At 43.3% G+C, this 19340-nt stretch overlaps 1 protein-coding gene across 2 annotated transcripts in view; it reads right to left on the bottom strand.

Annotated features, from left to right (window-relative positions):
* Positions 1-19340, bottom strand: part of LOC114492334 (myocardial zonula adherens protein) — an 87163-nt gene that overhangs the window by 57677 nt on the left and 10146 nt on the right. For both annotated transcript variants that reach the window (XM_028506568.2, XM_036034016.1), the window contains exons 3-4: positions 7334-7489; positions 3526-3618 (exon numbers count right to left, since the gene is read on the bottom strand). In XM_028506568.2, coding sequence (XP_028362369.1) covers positions 3526-3618; positions 7334-7489 — 249 coding nt within the window. The remainder of the gene's footprint in view (positions 1-3525; positions 3619-7333; positions 7490-19340) is intronic.

The raw sequence follows: 19340 nt of genomic DNA, 5'->3' as shown, positions 1-19340 counted from the left end.
GCACCCTGGGTATGGGAGACAGAGTTGGAACAGCAGTCCAGGACCCGGCACACGTGGCGTGTGCTTATTCAGGGGTGTGTGCATAGAGCAGTAATTTAGCAATCAGTCTAGCTGCAGTATGTGGTGAGACCAGGAGGAGGAGGAGGCTGTAGGCAGGGAGACAAGCTCCTGTGATAGTTCTAGCATGAGGAAACAAGGGTGTGCAAAGACTTGTTTACGTATCTCTTGCAAATTCAATCCTTTGACATTAATTAAAGTTGTTAGTGTCTGTCAGTGGATAGCAGAGTGAATTTCCATAAGTAGGTGAGAATTTCACAAATTTCTTCCTACATGCCAAGGAGAATGAGCTTGGTGGATATGTTTATAAACCCTTGCCCCTATAATTGAGGTAATAGGTCTTACTTAAGCAGATACTCTCACAGCAAGCCTTGATGTAACTCTAATGCATGGCTGTTGGAACTGTGCTTCTGACCTGCAATTATTAACCCTTATGAAGAGTATGTCATATATCCATGGGCTCTTTTTCTTCAAGATTATTAATCACAAATATTTTTTAAAGATTTTATTTATTTTATTTTTAGAGAGGGAAGGGAGGGAGAAAGAGAGAGAGAGAAACATCAATATGCAGTTGCTGGGGGCTGTGGCCTGCAGCCCAGGCATGTGCCCTGACTAGGAATCGAACCTGCGACACTTTGGTTCACAGCCCACGCTCAATCCACTGAGCTACACCAGCCAGGGCATAATCACAAATATTTTTAAAAATTTTTTCTCACAACCATTAGTTTGGTTAAACCAGAGGAAGGTTGTCTTTTTAAAAATATTTGCATAGGTGGTACTATCACATAGTTTAAGCATTTTAAAAGGTATAAACTAAAATAGATCTCCCTGCACCACCTGCTCAGTTACTGCCTTCCTCACTCAGCTCCTCAGTTAAGAATCACTGTTTAGTCCTCGCCAGGTAGCTCAGTTAGTTAGAGCATCATCCTCATACACCAAGGTAATTGGTTCGATCACTGGTCAGGGCACATACAAGAATCAACCAATGAATGCATAACTAAGTGAAACAACAAATTGATGTTTCTCTCTCTCTTGGTCTCTTGCTCTCTCTTCTCCTTCCTGTTTCTCTATAAAATCATTTTTAAAAGAATCTGTTAATTACCTTTTTCATTATCCTTTTAACAACTTTTTGTGCACCCACAAAACAATATAGATACATTTATTTTCCCTCCTGTTTTATATAACTGATAGCACATTATATTTTCTTGCATCTTGCCTTTTCACCATCCACTCTATAATCTTCACAGTCTTTCCATACCTTCTTTTGAAGAGCTTACTCTTTTTATTCTTTTTTTATTATTTTTCCACAACTCTTTTTTATAATTCTAGTGTAGAGATATCATTTCTTTTACTTTCTCCTTCTTAATAGACGCTTAGGTTTCCAATAATTTTACTACTGCAGACAATGCTGTAATAACTAAGTTCATACATATGTCATTTCACATATGTGAGAGTTTATCTATAGAATAAATTCTTAGAAACAGAATTGCTGAGTCAGTGGGTATAGGCATCTATAATTTTGGTGAACAGTGACAAATTGCTGTGCCTAAGAGAAATCCAAAACTACCCTCCCCTCCCCCCCACCCCCCTCCCAAGCAAGCTGCCTGGTTCTCCACAGCACTGCTAATATGGTGCCTTGTCCCCTCTTGCAGTTTTCCTAATCTACAGGAGAAAAATTACATCTCAGGATGTTTTTCATCTGAATTTCTCATGGAGAGTGAGGCAGACCATCTAGTCATGCAGCTAAGAGGTCTTCATCTTTCCTTTACTGTCAATTACCAGTAACAAATATTTTGCCAATTTTTATGAATTGTAGGCTTTTTCTTCTTTGTTCATAGGTGCTCTTTGAATACTCAGAAAATTGGCCTATTATTTACATGAAGAGCAAATAATTTTTCCCAGTGTGTCATTTGACTTGAACTGTAGTGTTTCTGACAGCACATGTTTTTCATTTTAGTGTGGTCACAGTTACCAACCTTTTCTTTTTTGGTTTTGGTACTGCATGTCATAATTTAAAACAAAGGTTTTCTCCACCACAAGAATACAAAAGAATTCACACATATTTTCTTCTGGCACTTGTAGCACTTGAAAGTTTCATTTTTTAGCATTCATCCATTTGGAATTTGTTCATATATAACTGTGCCCCAACAGCAAACACCGACTGGTCCATTTTTCTCCCTGTATATGAGATGCTACATTTGTTACACATTGGGGTACATTTCTGGATTTTTTAAATTGATGTCTACTAAGCCCTGGCTGGCATAGCTCAGTGGTTTGAGCGCGGGCTGTGAACCAAAGTGTCACAGGTTTGATTCCCAGTCAGGGTACATGCCTGGGTTGCAGGCCACGGCCCCCAGCAACCGCACATTGATGTTTCTCTCTCTTTCTCTCTCTCTTTCTCCCTCCCTTCCCTCTCTAAAAATAAATAAATATTTTTTAAAAAATTGATGTCTACTTAAATTTTTAAAATCTATTTAAATTGATTCATATGCCAATATGACTCTATTTTAATATCTGAGGCACTTTCACTTTCTTGTAATAGTTACAGGGCTAATTTCCCTCATTGTTTTTTTCCCCCCAGAATTTCCCCAACTCTTCATATTTATTTTGTGTATACTTTGAAATCACCTAGTCCAGTTGTAGAAAAAGAGCATAAAATAAAAACCTGTTGGTATTTTGGGGTTGTGTAAAATCTGGATCCTAGCTTGGTAGTATTGACATCTTATGATCCTAGCTGAGTCTTCCTCTGCAAGCACATGGTATGTCTTTCCACTCGTTGTGGTTTACTCCTAGATACTCGGGAAGTTTCTGTGGTTGTTGTTGCTGTGATTTTTTCTAATTCATAGGATTTTATACAGTGAAGCCTCTTTGTATGTATCTATATATTAATTATATAGATTACTATATATAATTAATCTATATACAATATAGATTATTGTATATAGGGTATTGTAATTACCCTATATTTAGGGTAATTATAGGGTATTGTAATTACCCTATAATTAATATATAGATACATACACCCTGCTACTTTACAGAACTATTTTATTGTTTATAGTAGTTTTTTTTTCATTGGATCACTTGGGCTTTTGGGGTAAGTAATTATAAATAGTGATAGTTTTATATCTACCTGTCCAGTTTTTACACCTCTAAATTTTTTTTCTCTTCTTTAATTCCATTGGCTATCACCTCAGACACAATGTTAAATGACAATGGTGACAGATGGCTTCCTTGTCTTGTTCCTGATTTTGGAGGGAATGCTTGGATACAAGGAAGAGTATTCTTGCTACAAAAAATCCTTTAAATAATAAACTTTATTCTGTAATAAAACTCCCTCAGTTCATTTAAAATATGATTCCATTCATAAATAGCATTGTAAACTCAAATATCTGCAGACACCAGCCATGGGGAGCACGTTCTAAGCACCACCATCCCTCATATTCCCACGTCACTAAGCTATTGACTTACCGACAGTTCCTGGGTGATCTGTCGGATTTTCTGCCTCATTTCGTCGTAGTCTCCGTACATTCGCTTTCTTACTTTTTCCAGAGTGGCTCTCACCTGCAGCCCACACAGATTACCACTAGTTAGATAACAAGCTATAACATTTTCATGCGAGACTGCCAAATCTTTTAAGAAATCCTAATATTAAAAGGGCTCCAAAAAAACAAAATCTTAAGAATAGACAGTTTGGGAAATTAAGGAATAAGATCACTCCTGACACCTAATTAGAAGCCAAGGGAACTATATTTGTAATAATAATAAACATTAGTATTATATAAGTATAGCTATTAATAAATATTAAATATCCAAATAATAAACTCTGAAGAAAAAATGCTCTGTTGAAATTCACCCATCACCTTCAAACCACAATTCAGGCAAAGTTTACCCCTTTTCCTATCACAAATTTGTTACAAGTAGAAAAATTTTAACAAGTTGACTACAAACACAACATGGGTAAGAGGACCAAAAAACAAAAGCAACCTCTAATTTTCCCTATCTCTGCTCTGACTGCCAAGAAGCAATCCAATGTCTGGAATGTAATGCAGGGAAGTATGAGCCCTGGAGAGCCCATAATTTGGAAGTCAGTTCCTCAAAAATGACTGATAATAAATAATACACGAGGCACTAAATATAACAGCAGTCAAGGTGATCTCCAAAACACACGTTCACAAAACACTGTTTGAGATTCTCTGCAGTGGCACTTACAAACAGTCCCTGTCTCCTCCCTTCTTCTGGTGCCCCTAGGATGGACAAAGAGCTCAGGAATCATCAGACAGAACAGGAAGGAAGTCTCACCCTGACCACTGTGGCTCAGTTGGTTGGGCATTGCCCCGAAAAGCAAAAGGTCGCCTTGGTTAATTCCCGGTCAGGGCACATGTCTGGGTTGCGGGCTCAGGCCCTGGTCGGGGAGTGTGCCACCAAATCAATATTTCTCTTTCACACTGATGCTTCTCTCCCTCTCTTTCTCCCTCCCTTCCCCACTCTCTAAAAATAAATAAATGAGATCTTTAATTTTAAAAAAGAAAAGGAACAGGGAGTCTCTGAAACTTCTACTACAGGAAGGGCAAAGGCAGCCGTTTGGTTAGAATGACCAGAGGCATTTAGGGGACAGCATGGGGGACTTAATCTTGAAGCTGCATTTGCAGAATTAGCACATTTTAAAGTTAGACTGTATGGTTTTTAGGGATGACTAGATACTGCTGGAGATTTGGTGGGGGGGCAGTTAAGATGCCAAGCCTTCTCCAGATGAATCTAATAATAGCACACTTCAACAAAATAGAGACTCACAAACACGGAGAACAGATCTACGGCTCTCAGAGGGGCGGGGTTTGGGGCTGGGTGAAACCGGTGAGGGAATTAAACAGCACGAACTGGTAGTTCCAGAACAGCACAGAGCTGTATATTATAGCATAGGGAATACAGCCAATAATATCACGATAGCTATGTATGGGGCCAGGTGGGTACCTGAAGCAGGAGGACCCCTCTGTAAAGTACATGATTTTCTAACCACTTTGCTGTACATCTGAAACTAATACAGAATAATACTGAATGTAATTGAAAAATAAAAAATAATAATTGTTTACTTTCTTGCCATTAACTACAAACATTTTGAGAAAATGAGGCAAAAATCACTACTTTTCATTGTGGGCAGGCAGAATGCCTTTTATCATGGCCCTGAGCTAGCTGGCATGCTGCTCTCCTGGGGGTCGGGGGTGGGGGGGGGGTGCGGGAGGGGGGGTGGTGATCTTGAACTGGTGGCAAATACTCAGGAAGCCAGCTGGGCCAGAATCACTCACAGCAGATGACAAACAATCCCATAAATGCACAGGAATGAGCAGGCCAGGGACTGATTTGAAGCCAGCTGCAAAAGGGGGACCTGGAAACTAATTTTATGTTGCAGAGCACAATGGAGGTTGGCAATTCTGGTCAGAAGCACCCCAGTGAGCTGGGCTCCTGTCATCCGGGTTCACAGTCAGCCTAGACCTGCTGTCTTGTCTTAAGTGATTTGCAGCTCTCCTCTCTGCTTGGAAGGTTTACCTCTGAAGCAGTGCCATGTCACCTGGGACATTTAAATGAAGGACTAAGTATTTCCATGAGAAAAATACAGAAAACTAAAAATGGCCAAGCTGCTCCTATATGGGAAAAATAAGAATGAGATACTCTGAAGGTTAAAAATTCCATTTAGGGAGTTGGATGACTGGAGATTTGATGCAAGTGACTGCCCCACATGCCCTGTTCATTTGTATAAGTGTGTAGCTTTTCTGAACTTTATTTTCTCTGTTAAGCATTTATTATTATTTTTTAATCAAAACAAGATTTGTTTATTCCCTATGATTATACAAGTATCTAAAACTTTCATGAACCATTAAAGAAGGTACCCAAATTATTTATTATTTTTGATATTCAATAAATGTTTTTTTAAAAAAACATGTAAAAGCTGACAACATGACTTTGTGTTTTACCCACAAACCCACCAAATAAAGTGGGGCACGCAAAGCTGGAGGTTCTGATCTTAGGGGTCCCTTCCTGTGCGTCAGTTAGCCCCATGACCTACACAGGGGAAATCTGAAGCCTAGCAAGCACAGAGGTTAGGCTGGGCCTATCCGAGAGCAAGGTCCACGGGCACTCCACGGCCCTGCAATGCCCCTGCTGCTCGTGGGCACCTCTAGTCCACGGGTCAGGGTTTGGGGACCATCAGTGTCAGAGCAGCTCATTTCCTAAGTAATCACTCTGGCTTGGTCAGCAGAAGCATTCATAGGTCAATCTACTTGAGACTAAAAAATAAAACAAAAAAGAAATGGAGATATATGAAGGATGGATGGATGGATACATAGATAGATAGATAGGAAGAAAGAAACAAAGAAAGAAAACATTTAAAAGGAAAATCTCCAAAATGCTAACAACTGCCCTGGTTGAATGGTGGGATTATGGGTGGGTGATTTTGTTTTCCTCTTATTACATTTTGTATTTTCCAAATTTGCTAAAAAAAAAACATGATTTAGAAAGATTAAAAATGTAATATGAAACACAAATAAATGGCATTGACTGGCCTGGGTTTAACAATGTCTATTGTGGTTGACTTCTAAGCCTCGGTTGCAACCCAACTGACTGGTCTTAACCAGCCACCGCCATCCCATTCCTCTCTCCAGTGCTGGATTTGGGATGGGCATGTGCCTCAGGCCCAGTGAATGAGACATGAGGAGAAGCCTAAGGGAGGGCCTTTGCAAAGTAACCAGAGATGAGTGGCTTCCTTTCTCCCTCTAGGCACTGTCATGTTTTCAGACGATATTATGAGCCTAAGCCTAAGGAGGAAAGAACCAAGGGAAACTCAGAGAAACAGGAGTCTGAACATGCCGTGCCTAGAGACCACCTGCACCTAGACTTACCCCACATGAGACAAATTTTTGTTTCTGAGTTGGCTTTTCTGTTGCCTGTATCCAACTACATCCCAATTTATACAGTTGTCCAAATTCATGCATTAGGAGTGTCCACTATAATAAGCAAACCACTTAAGAGCAAAACCACACTAAAGAAGAAAGTCATCGATCTCCCGAGTAGCCCTATTTAGTGCCACCCAGAAGCTCACTCTGTGCCTCACTGCAGAATTACATTTGAACTCTAAACAAGACCATAAAGATATGTAGAAACATTTCCATCCAAAATGATAATGCTAAGAATTCTTCCAAAATGTCTTTTTGCATTCACATCAAAGCTTCCAGTTCCACCCTCTTATAAGCCAGAAACAAAGAAACAAAATCCTTAAATGACCCACATCTTTGATGTAGTTCATCTCTTCTCTCAGCTGATTGGTGGACCATCCATATACCACCATTTCCTTCTGCTGGTTTTGATCTGACCTTCGCACCACGCCATAGACAACACCCTGGGGAAGTTTCCTGGTCGGCTCCCCATTGCTTGGGCCAGGATGCTGGAAGAGAGCAGAGAAAGGAATAGTAACTCTTTAGGATGAGTGAAAACAGCTGTAATAAGGGCCCGCTGTACATGGCTGTGCAGGCTGTGCCCAGCACTGGGGTGCCTGGCAGGCAGCAGGCAGAGGCCAGCAGAAACCCAGTCTCTGCTCACCAAGTGCACCTGGCATGGGCAGAGTCTGCCTTTTCCCTGGAGGAGGAGCATCTTTCACTAGTTTCTACTAAGACCTTGTCCACCTACATAGAAGTGCATCTGCAGGGCCCCATCTTCCCAGAGTGGGGGGCATTTTTCTAATTCTCACAAAAGGACCAGATAGACTTGTGTTGTCCCCACACCAAGAGCAAGTGTCTGAACTCTAACCTTCGTGGTAATGTGGTTTTTCTCCTTGTACCAGTTCCTCTGTATGTCTTCAACCTCCTCACTAAATATGTAGCCTGAAATGCATGAGGTTGAGACACTCAAAGGGAAATGTTGGCTGCCACCTGGCAGCCAAATCATCCTCTGAGGTTAGGACTGACCCTGGGGCCAGCTCTGAGAAAAGGACGTGAGGTGAGTACCCAACCTGTGGTGACTACTCATGAAGTATTGCTGAAAAACCAGACAGAGGGGCGTGACTTCACTGCCAAAGAATCTTCCTGCTCCTTACTTCCTTCAGTTAAAGCTTTGATCAGTTTTGGAGGGCAAATACTCTTGGGAAGAGGTAACATGTCCAAGTCCTAACACACCCTTCTAGAATGAAGGCTCAAGAAGTAGAAGAAAAAGAAATTAAGACTTGTTGAGCACACACTGTAAGCTAGAAAAATGTTCCTAGCACGTTTAATCTTCACGGCCAGCGTGTGACTTAGCAATTGCCCTCTCTATAACTGAGGAAAGTAAAGTTCAAAGAAGTAACCCGCTAACAACAGTCTCACATCTGGATTTGAGCCCGATTCTGCCTGCACGAAGTACACCTCCCCCCACTGCAGGCTTTGTTACATGTAGCGGGGGGACAGAGTCAGGGCCTCCTCAGGCCTCCACAACCTCAAAAGAAAAGGGTAAGGAAAAAATCAAGACCAGGGACTGAGACTTCATTAACAAACTGGCTGACCCCCAATTTTCCCTGGGGGCTGACCCCAGTACTTTACCAACCACTGTACAGAAGCCTGAATCTGATAATGGCCATTCTGCTTTCCCACTAATGTTTCAATCACCTTTGCATCAATTCTTCCCATGCACTGGTAAAATATTTTGGCATACAAAACTGTAAACTGTATTTTAAAATCATTCATTCGTGGAAGAATAATGAATACCTTATGGTCTCATTCATTCAATGTTTAGAAAAGTTTAGAAAAATACATGGCAAACCATGAATAGTGATGACCTCAAAGAGAGGGCAGCAGGGTGGGGCAGTGGGCTAGAGGTCAGGATGACTGTCAGGTTTTTCTTTATTCCCTTCCATAGTACTTGCTTACAATGTGAGCTTTTTTAAATAGTAAGAAAACAGAACATTCATTGCTTCTCACCCTTCTGCACATACTTGGGGAGTTATGGGATATGAGGAGCTGTAACACTCTAAATTTGATTCTGGAAAGCACTTCCACTTGAGTCTCTCACAGTTGGGTCCCACAGACACTAATGGAACTTTTGAAATCTGTACATCACGTTGCAGTGAGTGGTCTGTGGAGTGAGTCTTGGTGGAGTGAGTGACAAGCCAGGGGTAGATATCCCTGCTTTACTAGGCATGTAATTACAAAGAGGAAAGGCTCTAATGAAACTCCCCCTGTACCAGGAAACAAAAGCATGCTCTTTCAGTCTCGGACTCCACCTGGTTCCTGCAAAACAAGCAAATGACGACATAAAGCTTCAGTGAAATGCGTTTCTGCAAAGCACAGGTTTTCACAGGTGCGTTGGCTGCCAGGAAAATGCGTGGGTGGCCGGACACAGAGGACTCTGCCTCCCTGCACGAGGGGAGACAAGCACCACCAGCCATGGGGGAAATCACAGACACCACTGGGGACCACAGGGTCTGTGAAACGCTGCTCTAAAGATGCAGATCTAAAAGTTATGCACACGGAAAGACAGTGAAGATCCATTCAGTAAGAAATAGTAATTGTCATATTCTCATTTTTTGGTTTTAAAAATGTGTGTGCATAGTAAACATCTAGAAAGATGGAATCCAAACCTTTAATGCCAGTTTCCTCAGTGAAATTGGATTTCAATTTTTCCCTTTATATTCTTTAATTTGGGGGGCCAAAAAGACACTATTTTTTAATTAATAACATTTCAATTTTCAAAGGACTAAAAGTATTAGAAAATCAGGGTCTAAAAATTATTACAAGATCGGGGTCTGAAAGAAAGACCCCCCGGGAAGGGCCCAGCACAGGACTGCACTCGGCAGCAGGGCTGCTCCACACAGAAGGGATTCCTGAGGCAGCGTGAGGAGCTGCGGGGCTGTGACAGGGAAAAGGAAGGAGCATCTATGGAGAAAGAAAGGGAGAAATGTTTGTTGTCTAGCCATTTTATTATACAATGTTTTTTAATCCCCACAATAACCTCCTATGTAACTATTACTAGTTCTTCCAAGGTGGCAGCATTCCAGTGCTGTCTGTGTCCCCAAACATAAGCTCTTTGACTACAATGTCTTCAAAATAGTCAAGAGTCAGGAGAGGATCTGGAACTAACGTGCCCACATGGCAGTCAGTCCTCTGGGTCCTGGGCCATTGGGAAGAGGCGGGCCCAGGATGGGGAGGCTCTCCTCCAGCCTACCATGATCCTGCTCCCCCTCAGCCTCCACCCCACTCCAGCCTCACTGCCTCCTTTTAGTTCCTCCATCAGCCAACTTCCTTCTTGCCTCTGGGCATTTACACAGGCTATTCGCTTGGCTTCCCTGGTCCTTCAGCCTGCTTGGGTTCCCTGACATTCACTACCACCGTCCTGAAGTGACCATTAGTAGCATTATGTATGAAGGGCATGCTCCCCTATCAAGTGGAAACTCCAAGAAGTCTAGGGCCCTGTTTGTCTTCTTTTCTGCCATAATCCCTGGTGTCTAACAGTGATTGAGATGCAGTGAGTTCCTCAATAAATATTCACTGTATCAATATGGAGCTTTAGAAGTTGGAAGAGGTTCTGGGGAATTACCCAGAATATGTACATTGGGTCCAGCTGAAGAGCACATCCTTGGTTCCTCTTAGATGGAGGAGCAACAGGGGCACTGATGGTTTTTCCCCAATCATCAGTGTGATATCCAGTAAAGCTGCAAAGGAGCTGAGAGCACTATCATTTTTACCAAATGGCAGAATGCTTTTGGTCAAAAACTAGAGAACACAGAGAAAAATGAGAAGAGTGATTTTTGTCACTGTTTGTGGCTGAATTTTCCTGCACTCATATCATTTAAAATATCTCCCTATAAGATAAATATTAACTTTTTAGGCACGATAATAGCACTGTGATTACATTAGGAGATAGTTTTTATCTCTCAGAGGAATGTACTTAAATAAACATTTACGGTTTCTGGGCACCGGGTGGAGGAAGTAGATGACGTGTAGACAGAGCAGGACTGACCGCGGGCTGAGGGTAGCTGGGGCTGGGTGAAGGGTCAACAACTCATTACATGCTTTAGTCTCCTTTTGTTTATGTTTGAAATTCTCCAAAATTAAGTTTTTTCAAACTTCTCTATAATGCTGCTTAGTATTAAAAACTCAAATTTAAAAAATGTACACTAGGCCCACTAACAGTCTCCAGGTCATGAGACAATCAATGCTGAGCAAAATCTCCTTGAAAACGAAAGCCGTCATAAATGCATGGAATGCAAGGAAAGTTATTGCCACAAAGGGAAAAGGAAACCACTGATAGAAAGGCCACCCCAGAATCCCCACATGAAATGCAGCAGAATTAACAACAGGCATAATCAGCAAAACAGAGAGAGACTGCTCCCTGGGGTATAGCTTAAAATTCATTTACGGGCTCACTATATGGCTGTTTTCCCTAAAGATATATTTAGCAGCCAGTGCCTTAGAAAGAAGGAGAAGCCATGGAAAGGTAACTCAGCCTAAACTCCTGCTATAAGGTCTTTAGGGAAGCCAGTGACAGGTGACCACATCCTCCAAACCCTAAATCGGAACATGTGATCTTACAATGCGATAAGCTCTGTCCAGGCAGAGATAGTATCTGCTGTATTTGCTGCTCTATCCCCAATACTCAGCATTAATAGATACTCAATAAATATGTTTTGAAGGAAGGAAGACAGCAAAATATTTAGAATTGGGTCTATGCCAGAATACTTGGAGTGTTTGGTCACCCCAGACACTGATCTGTGCAAAGGACAAGAAGGGCCCTGGGGGCATAAAGAATAGCAGAACACACCTTAATATAAGTCCAAATTGTTGGTGCTAACTGACCACTGCCAGCCCTGGCCCCAAAGGCCAAGCTGGGCAGCTGGTTGTACCTCCAGGCTGCCGATACCACAAAGATGGACCACAACATGACTTGAATGACTTGCAAACTAGAAGCTGAGTTATGCCCAAAATGTCTTGCTTTGGACCTTGTCTTCCAGCTGGAGGGCAACAGCTGACCCAGGAGAACTGAGTGCTGGGCCGCTGGGCATGCTATCCACCCTTCAGGCAGCGCATCGCTTTCAAGAATGTGCCCTGATCTGTCCGACCTGTGTGTCCATTTCAGTAAATTACTAGGCCCTGGTCATTACTGACACTTGACATTGTTTGGCCCTGTGACGACAATGAATAAGACAGCTGAGCCACAGGCTACTAGAGAAATAGGGAGGGGATGGGCATCCCAGGCTCCTGAGAGAAACGGAAACCTTTGGCTTATTAAGATATATACTTCTAATAGACCACTACAGCCTTTAACAATAAAAAAAAAGATATATACTTCTGACGATCTCACATGCTGACAGAGACCCCTTCCTAAATAAAATCATACTTGGGGGGGAAAACGATCACTTTGAATAGTTAAATATTGAGAAGAAAAAGAAAAACTTCTAGTCATGCAGAAATCCCAAAGAGAATGTAGTTCTAATAATAGTATCCTGATAGGAGGTTACTTCTTAAAGACGATAGCTCTCAGCAGACAACAGATGCTTAAGCCTCACAACCATGGGGGAGAAAAGACAATAATGGGGTGAGGAGGGGAGGGGTGATCAGGAACTTCTTTTCTGGAATTCAGTGGTACAGTAGACACCTCAGGTAACCTTGACTGATTAAATATCCTAAATAGACTTTTCCTCATAGGAGAAACTGTACAAGTTGGTGTTCCCATGGCAACATGGCTGAGTCACAGACACCAGTTGGAATTACAGATCCACTGGGTACTAGCTGTGTGACCCTGCACAGCGATTCACTTGACTGAGTTTCAGAGTCCTGAAGAATAAAATGGGGATAATATTTCAGAAGGTCACCCTAAGGAATATGCAGAGTAATACATACAAAACACTTAGCAGGCTGCTGGGTGCACTAGTAGATACTGATGGATTCTATTACTAGTGGTGGTGTCTCTGCATTTCTGAGGATGTGGGTTCCTACTAAAGTCTACGTGTTTGGATGCTTCTGTCTATCTGTTCACCTCTCTCTTCTTTTTTTTTTCCATTGTTCCCATCAGTCATCAAATTTACTAACCTCTCAACTTGCCTTGGTTCCTTCTCATGGGGAGAGAATCACAGCATCCCAGAAGGTTAGAAAAATGAAGAGTTGTGTAGCCTGGGGCAGCTGTAAACACTCCCCTCTTCAGTATCCGCTGGAGTTGCAGGTCGGCACGGGCACCACTGGGGCAGCACAGAGCCCTGACCCATGAGAAATCACAGCTGCCACACTCTCCCTTTCATTGGCAGCACTTCCCTACATGTTCATTGGAGTGGAGTTCCCAGCTAACAAAGCCTGGGGACATGCTGGTTCTAGGCTAATGTTTCCATTTGCCAGAAGAAGAAAAGGACGCCCTTAGAGGTGTCCCTACTGCCCCAACACTCCCTCAGTTGGAAACGGGCCCGAGCTAGAACCCAGGCCTCCTCCTGTGCTCCCAGGACCACTGCCCCTGGGAGGAACAGAGTCCTGCATGCTGTGGGCCCGGGCGGCCCCACCCCACCTGCACCAGGCAGCACACTCCCTCCCCTGGCAACGCTGGTGCTGTTGTACAAACAGTCATGCCGCGACAGGAACTCAGCAGGCTTATTCATGCAGGGATTTTAAGGAAAGAAGACTATAAAACCCAAGGGCAAGGATTTCCTCCTTTTAAACATTTTACTGGGCTATAAAAATTCCCGACTTTTCATAGAAATACGTATATCTGCTCTCTCTCACTCAGAGTTCTCAAAGGTCTAGAGAGAAACAGATTCTTTAAAAACATGGGTCACTAAAGGACACCTACAATGGGGGGATGTTAAAAGCTACTGCAAAGATTATCAGCTTCAAACTCCTTTGTCAATTTGCAAAAGGCTTCACCACCACACAGACGCAAAATCAGCAAAGCTCAGATCATATTCTCAAAAATTCAACTATGTGGTAAAACCCCAATTCAACATGATCAATCTGTCATAGCTGGTGCTGCTTCTGTCTCTTATTTCTCTATGTGTAGAAGTGTGCGTGTATACCTAAGAATACACTGCACACAGATTTGGATAGAAATATAGATACATACATCCACAACGTTCTTAGAAAATAATAAAGGGTTAATTCCAAAATTATCTACTACCAACATTCATTTTAATGTTCAACAATTTAATAAAGATTACATTCCACATTTATCAATTTCTCAACATGAACTGTGTGCCTACAAAATAACCAACATTTTCTCTCCCATATTATTACTGACTTTTTAGTAGACAAATAAAAGGTCATGGTTAATTCATCTGAGTTGTTAGTACACTTCGAGATGATTATATTCTACAAAGAAGTTTATTATGGGTTGAATTGTATCCTGCAAATAAATATATGCTGGTATTCTAATCCCTAGGACCTCAGAATTTGGCCTTATTTGGAGCTAGGGTCCAATTTAAATCCAGTTGTTAAAGTGGGCCCTAATCCAGCATGATCGGTGTCCTTATAAAAAGGACACACACACACACACACACACACACACACACACGGAAACCACCACGTGAAGACTGGAGGGATGCTGCCATAAGCCAAGGATTGCCGAAGGCACCAGAAGCTGGAAGTGGCGAGGAAGGATTCTTCCCTAGAGGCTTCGGAGAGAGCACAGCCCTGCTGGCTGACACCTCACCCCAGACTTCCAACCTCCAAAACTGTGAGCCAATAAACCTCTGTTACTTAAGCTACCCAGTCTGCAGTCCTTTGTTATCACAGCTAGCCTAAGAAACCAATATAAAACTGAATCATCATAATCAACAGTCATTCATTAAGTGTGTAAGGCAGGTGCTAGAGAAACAGACACCGCCTCATTTCTGTATGTGTGTATACATGCAAAAGTATATGCTGTGCACAATTTTCACAGGAATACGTACTGGTATATAGACATGTGGGGGTTCTTGGCAGAGGTGATTGGGTGCCAGGAAAGAGGGGCCTCCTGGGCACACGTGGTTCAGGAGAGATACTCTCCAAAGCACAGGCAGTCAGGGAAGGTCTCAGGGGAGCAGGCCTCCACGAGGGAGATGCAGATAAACTGAGAGCAGCTGGGAAGAGACTCCAAGCCTGGACTTGAGTCTTACCTAGCAAGGGTTCTGAGGATGAAGTAGACCCCATGGGTTTAGAAGAGAATATGGGAACTTGCCCAGTGAGGGCAGACCAACCAGGAAATAAAAAAAGGAGATAATGTTGAGTTGTTTTCACAAGATGACTCCAGCAGAGTCCCCTGGAAACAGGCGAAACTCAGATGGCTCTGAGGGAAACACATACAATGAATAAGCATAAGACAGGATGGCCATTCTCACTGGTAACCGGGAAATGGGAATGTAAGATGCCCTGGGCTGCCTGGTCTGATAGGGTCAGAACGTTTTCTAAGTGGGCGTACCTTTGTTCCATTCAAAGTTTTAAGGAAGTCTGGTGGTGTGAGCAGAGGAATACTCAGATTTATGGGAAAAGACACAATGACATCAAGAAAGATGCAGCAGGCACAGCCTGGGAGGGCGGAGGAGATGCAGGATGGGCGGTTCCAAGAAGGGGACTGACCGACCCCAGAAGGGTCCAAGGGAGAAAAGCAAAGAACAAGAATCAATGGGTCGGGCATTCAAAGGGAAGCAATTTGGCATTTAGTCACTACCTCTCTGATCAATTGTATAGGCCAGACACTGAAGCAGGTCCTTTGTGTATATTAGCTCATTTGCCCTTTGCAACCAGGCATTATTGTGCCTACTTGAAAGATGAAGAAACTGAGAGGCAAGAGAAAGTATTTGCGAGCTCATCTGAGAGGCCCACAGAAACCAGCCTCGGGGTAGCTGATATCACCTGGGCAAGCAAAAGGAACAGACAGCCTCCCACGCCCATCCGGTAACCCCACGAGTCCAGAAAAAGAGGCTGCTTCTGTTGTGACTGCCCCACACACCACGGTGAGGCTCGGCAACATGTCCAAGTGCCACAGCCATACACCATGAGTAAATCCTCTCTCTAGTCATTTGGAAACAGTGGACAGAAAAATGGCCCAGTGGCAGTGGCATCTGTGTGTGCCTGGCTGCTTTCTGTCATCTCAGGTCCCCAAAGCACACTAAGCATCTTCCGTGACTGTGGGAAAGAATATGGCCCAGCCCCACTCTGGGTTGGCTACAGCTCAAACAGGGCCCTGGAAATCCTCCAAGAAGGTCCGCTTCATCAGCAGCCACTTGGGCCACTTAATGTCTTCTGGCTTCCATGTCTCGGCTAGCCTCAGTCCCCAGCCTTTGCGCAGTGCAGACCCCCTCCAAAAAAACCAAAGTCATCTCATCAGGGAGGGTCATCCAGAGTTCCTGGCATCTTGTGATGGTGTGGACTACAATGTCCCAGGGAGGGGCAGCCATGCCAAAGGCACATCAGAGGAGGTGGCACCTCCAGGGCCCACTCGTTGGTGCCTGCCTCCAGCTCCCAGTGACTTAAGACCAGGAACCCCGCCAGGGCTGGTGACGAAATCACCCAGAACAGCTTCACATTTACCACCAGTGCCTTCAAGTGCTGCCACCACCCAAGGACTTCAGTCCTGGGGAAACAGCCAGCCCCACCCTCCTCCTCTCTACCCCAGTTCTTCTACAGTGAGTCACCAATGCATCACACACGGACGCTCAGGCTGCACACTGGGTGGACATTCAGGTCCACCCAGTGCAAGCATCATGGCATATAACCTATGCTGGTGGCTTCTACCCTGTGTTCCTGGAGTTCTCAGGCCAGAGGGGCCAGGAGGAGCAGTGTCAAGGGAGACTGAGGGGACTCTGGCCTCCACCATCACCACTTTTGCCTCAATTATATGTAAGGGTTTGAGATAGATAACATTTTGAGCAAAAGAAAAAAAGAGAGGGTCCTATTGCTTCAAAAAGTTTGAAAAGCACTGTTCAAGACTAATAGGCTAATTGGTACACAACTTGGTTACCAACTCCCACCTGACGCAGAACGCATGCGCCTGTTTCTTTGGAAATACGGGATTCTTCCGTAGTGGTGACGTGCCCCCCAGGGATTCACAGCATCTACTGCCGCACTGTGTGAGCCAGGACCCTTCACAGACCTCTCTCCAGGCACGTAACTGGGTCACCTCCACCTCAGCTAATCCCCCACATCTCCCACCAAGGAGGCAGCCACCAAGGCCCTTGTCCTGTCACTCCCTCCAGTTTGAATCCCTTCTTTAAAAAGCGCTCCTTCTGAGTCCCCATGTGCTAAGATGCCCATGTGCCCCTGGACATAGACCGGGCCCATTTCTCTGACAAATATATCGGCTCTAAAGGGATAGACAAGAAGGGGGTCAGTGAGGACAGAAGGGGACAACACATCACCAGCTCCACAGGGCCCCATGCAATCCTGGTCACCAGCAAGGGTCCAGTAGCTGAAGCCTGGCCAGTCCTGCTCTCTCTTGGTTACAAGTTTTTACACCCAAATGTTTTCTTTGGAGGATATTCTAAGCTACAGAGAAGCTGAAAGAATAGTTCAACTACATAACCAAAGTATCATTATTATAAGTAAGAAAAGTAATATTTATTCAATGACATCTAATATGTAGTTTATATTCAAAATTATGCAATTATCCAAATGTGTCTTTCGTAGATTTTTTTGATCCAGGACCTAATCAAGATTCACCTATTATATTTGATATAAGTCTCTTATCTCCAATATTCTCATCTTTTAAAAAAACATTGAATTTATTAAAACATTCTGGCCATCTGTTTTGCAGATATTCCCACATTTTGGATTTTTCTGTTTCCTCATTACTAGATTCAGTTAAACAAGTTCTGTGTGAATACTACTTATGTAATACTGTGCCCTTCTTAATCAGATCCCCTCAGAAGTCACACAGCATCAGGCCATCCCAGTACTGGCTGCTAAACTGGCTCACTTGATTGAACTATGAAACTGTCAGATCGTGCCACTGTACCTTTAAAATCAGTAAGCAATCTGGGAGGTATTACTCTGACACCAGGTGAATATCCTGTTCCATAATACTCACTCACCAATTAGTTTTTGCATCCACTGATGACCCAACCTAAGGGTTACAAAATAGAGATTTTCTAAATTTATCAGCTGACGTCCTGTAAAGAAGAGCCCTCTCCCTGTCTCTCCTTCTCTCATTATTACTCTGCAGTCATGAGGGCTGTTTTCATTATTCAGTGTGTCATAACCCACTGCTGTCATTATTCTGCTAGATGCCCAAATTGTTCCATTTTTGCCAGTGAGAGCCCTTGCACACCAGCTTCAGGGTCTTGCTGATATGACCCATTCACCTGTGAGTGCTACCCTGCTTTCTAGCACATGTCCCAGGCTCACCCCGGACTCTCCCTGCTCCCAGCTGGAACCAGCTGTGTTACTGGATCCTTTTAGTGGGACGCATCCTCTCTTTTTCAGCAGATAAGCGTCTTTACGTTCTCTCACCTTGCTCCAGTCATAACCTCATTTTCCTTCCTCCCTACCTCCTTTCCCAGTCATTCATCATTTGCATGAGCACAAATAGCTCTTTGTCCTTGGTGGCAAGTGGGGAAAAGAAGGGTGTAAGACAAGGGAAGGAGAGACCAAGACCTACAGTGAATTTGGGGACATTATCCACCATTTACCAGCCAAAGAAAAACTTCCTTTTTCATAAGTGACCACATGATTGGTTATTTCCATAGCATAACTTGTATTTTGAGAAGATATTGCCTTATATATAAAACTTATATTACATCATATTTTATTATTTTATTTTATACTTATGTAAAATACATACAGAAGAAAAACTACTACCTACACTCTGGTATTCCTGCCCCCTTCTCTTGCTTTATTTGCCTCCATCGGCACTTACTACCTTCTAAACTCTATAATCGTGTTTCATTTTTAAATTTTTGTTGTCCTCCCAACAGGACTTATATTAAGTTCTATGATTGACAGGCATTTTTTTTGTTTACTGCTTTGCTCCTTACTATAGTCACAGCGTTGAGAACAGTGCCTGGAATAAAGCAGGCGCCCCATAACTGTCTGTGAATGAGAAAAGTCACTTCCCTCAGACCACAGGCCGAGAGGTGAGCAGGGTCTGCTATGGACCCTTTAGGCCTCTGCTTCCACACCACCCCCCAAGCAGTCTGTTATTCCTTCCCTGTGCCCCCAGAGCCCTTCTTACACTTCCAGATCCCAACACTTGAAGCATCATATCGTCATTGTTTACTGTCATGTCTGCCTCACTCGAAACATTACAAGTTCCTCTAAGGCAAGGACAAGGTCAGACTTATCTTCACAGCCCAGTACTTAGCACAGCAGCTGGCA

Source organism: Phyllostomus discolor, chromosome 1, assembly GCF_004126475.2.
Source record: "Phyllostomus discolor isolate MPI-MPIP mPhyDis1 chromosome 1, mPhyDis1.pri.v3, whole genome shotgun sequence".
Lineage (NCBI taxonomy): Eukaryota > Metazoa > Chordata > Mammalia > Chiroptera > Phyllostomidae > Phyllostomus > Phyllostomus discolor.
Note: the sequence above shows the minus strand (reverse complement) of the source record. Positions and strands in the feature narration are given on the sequence as shown.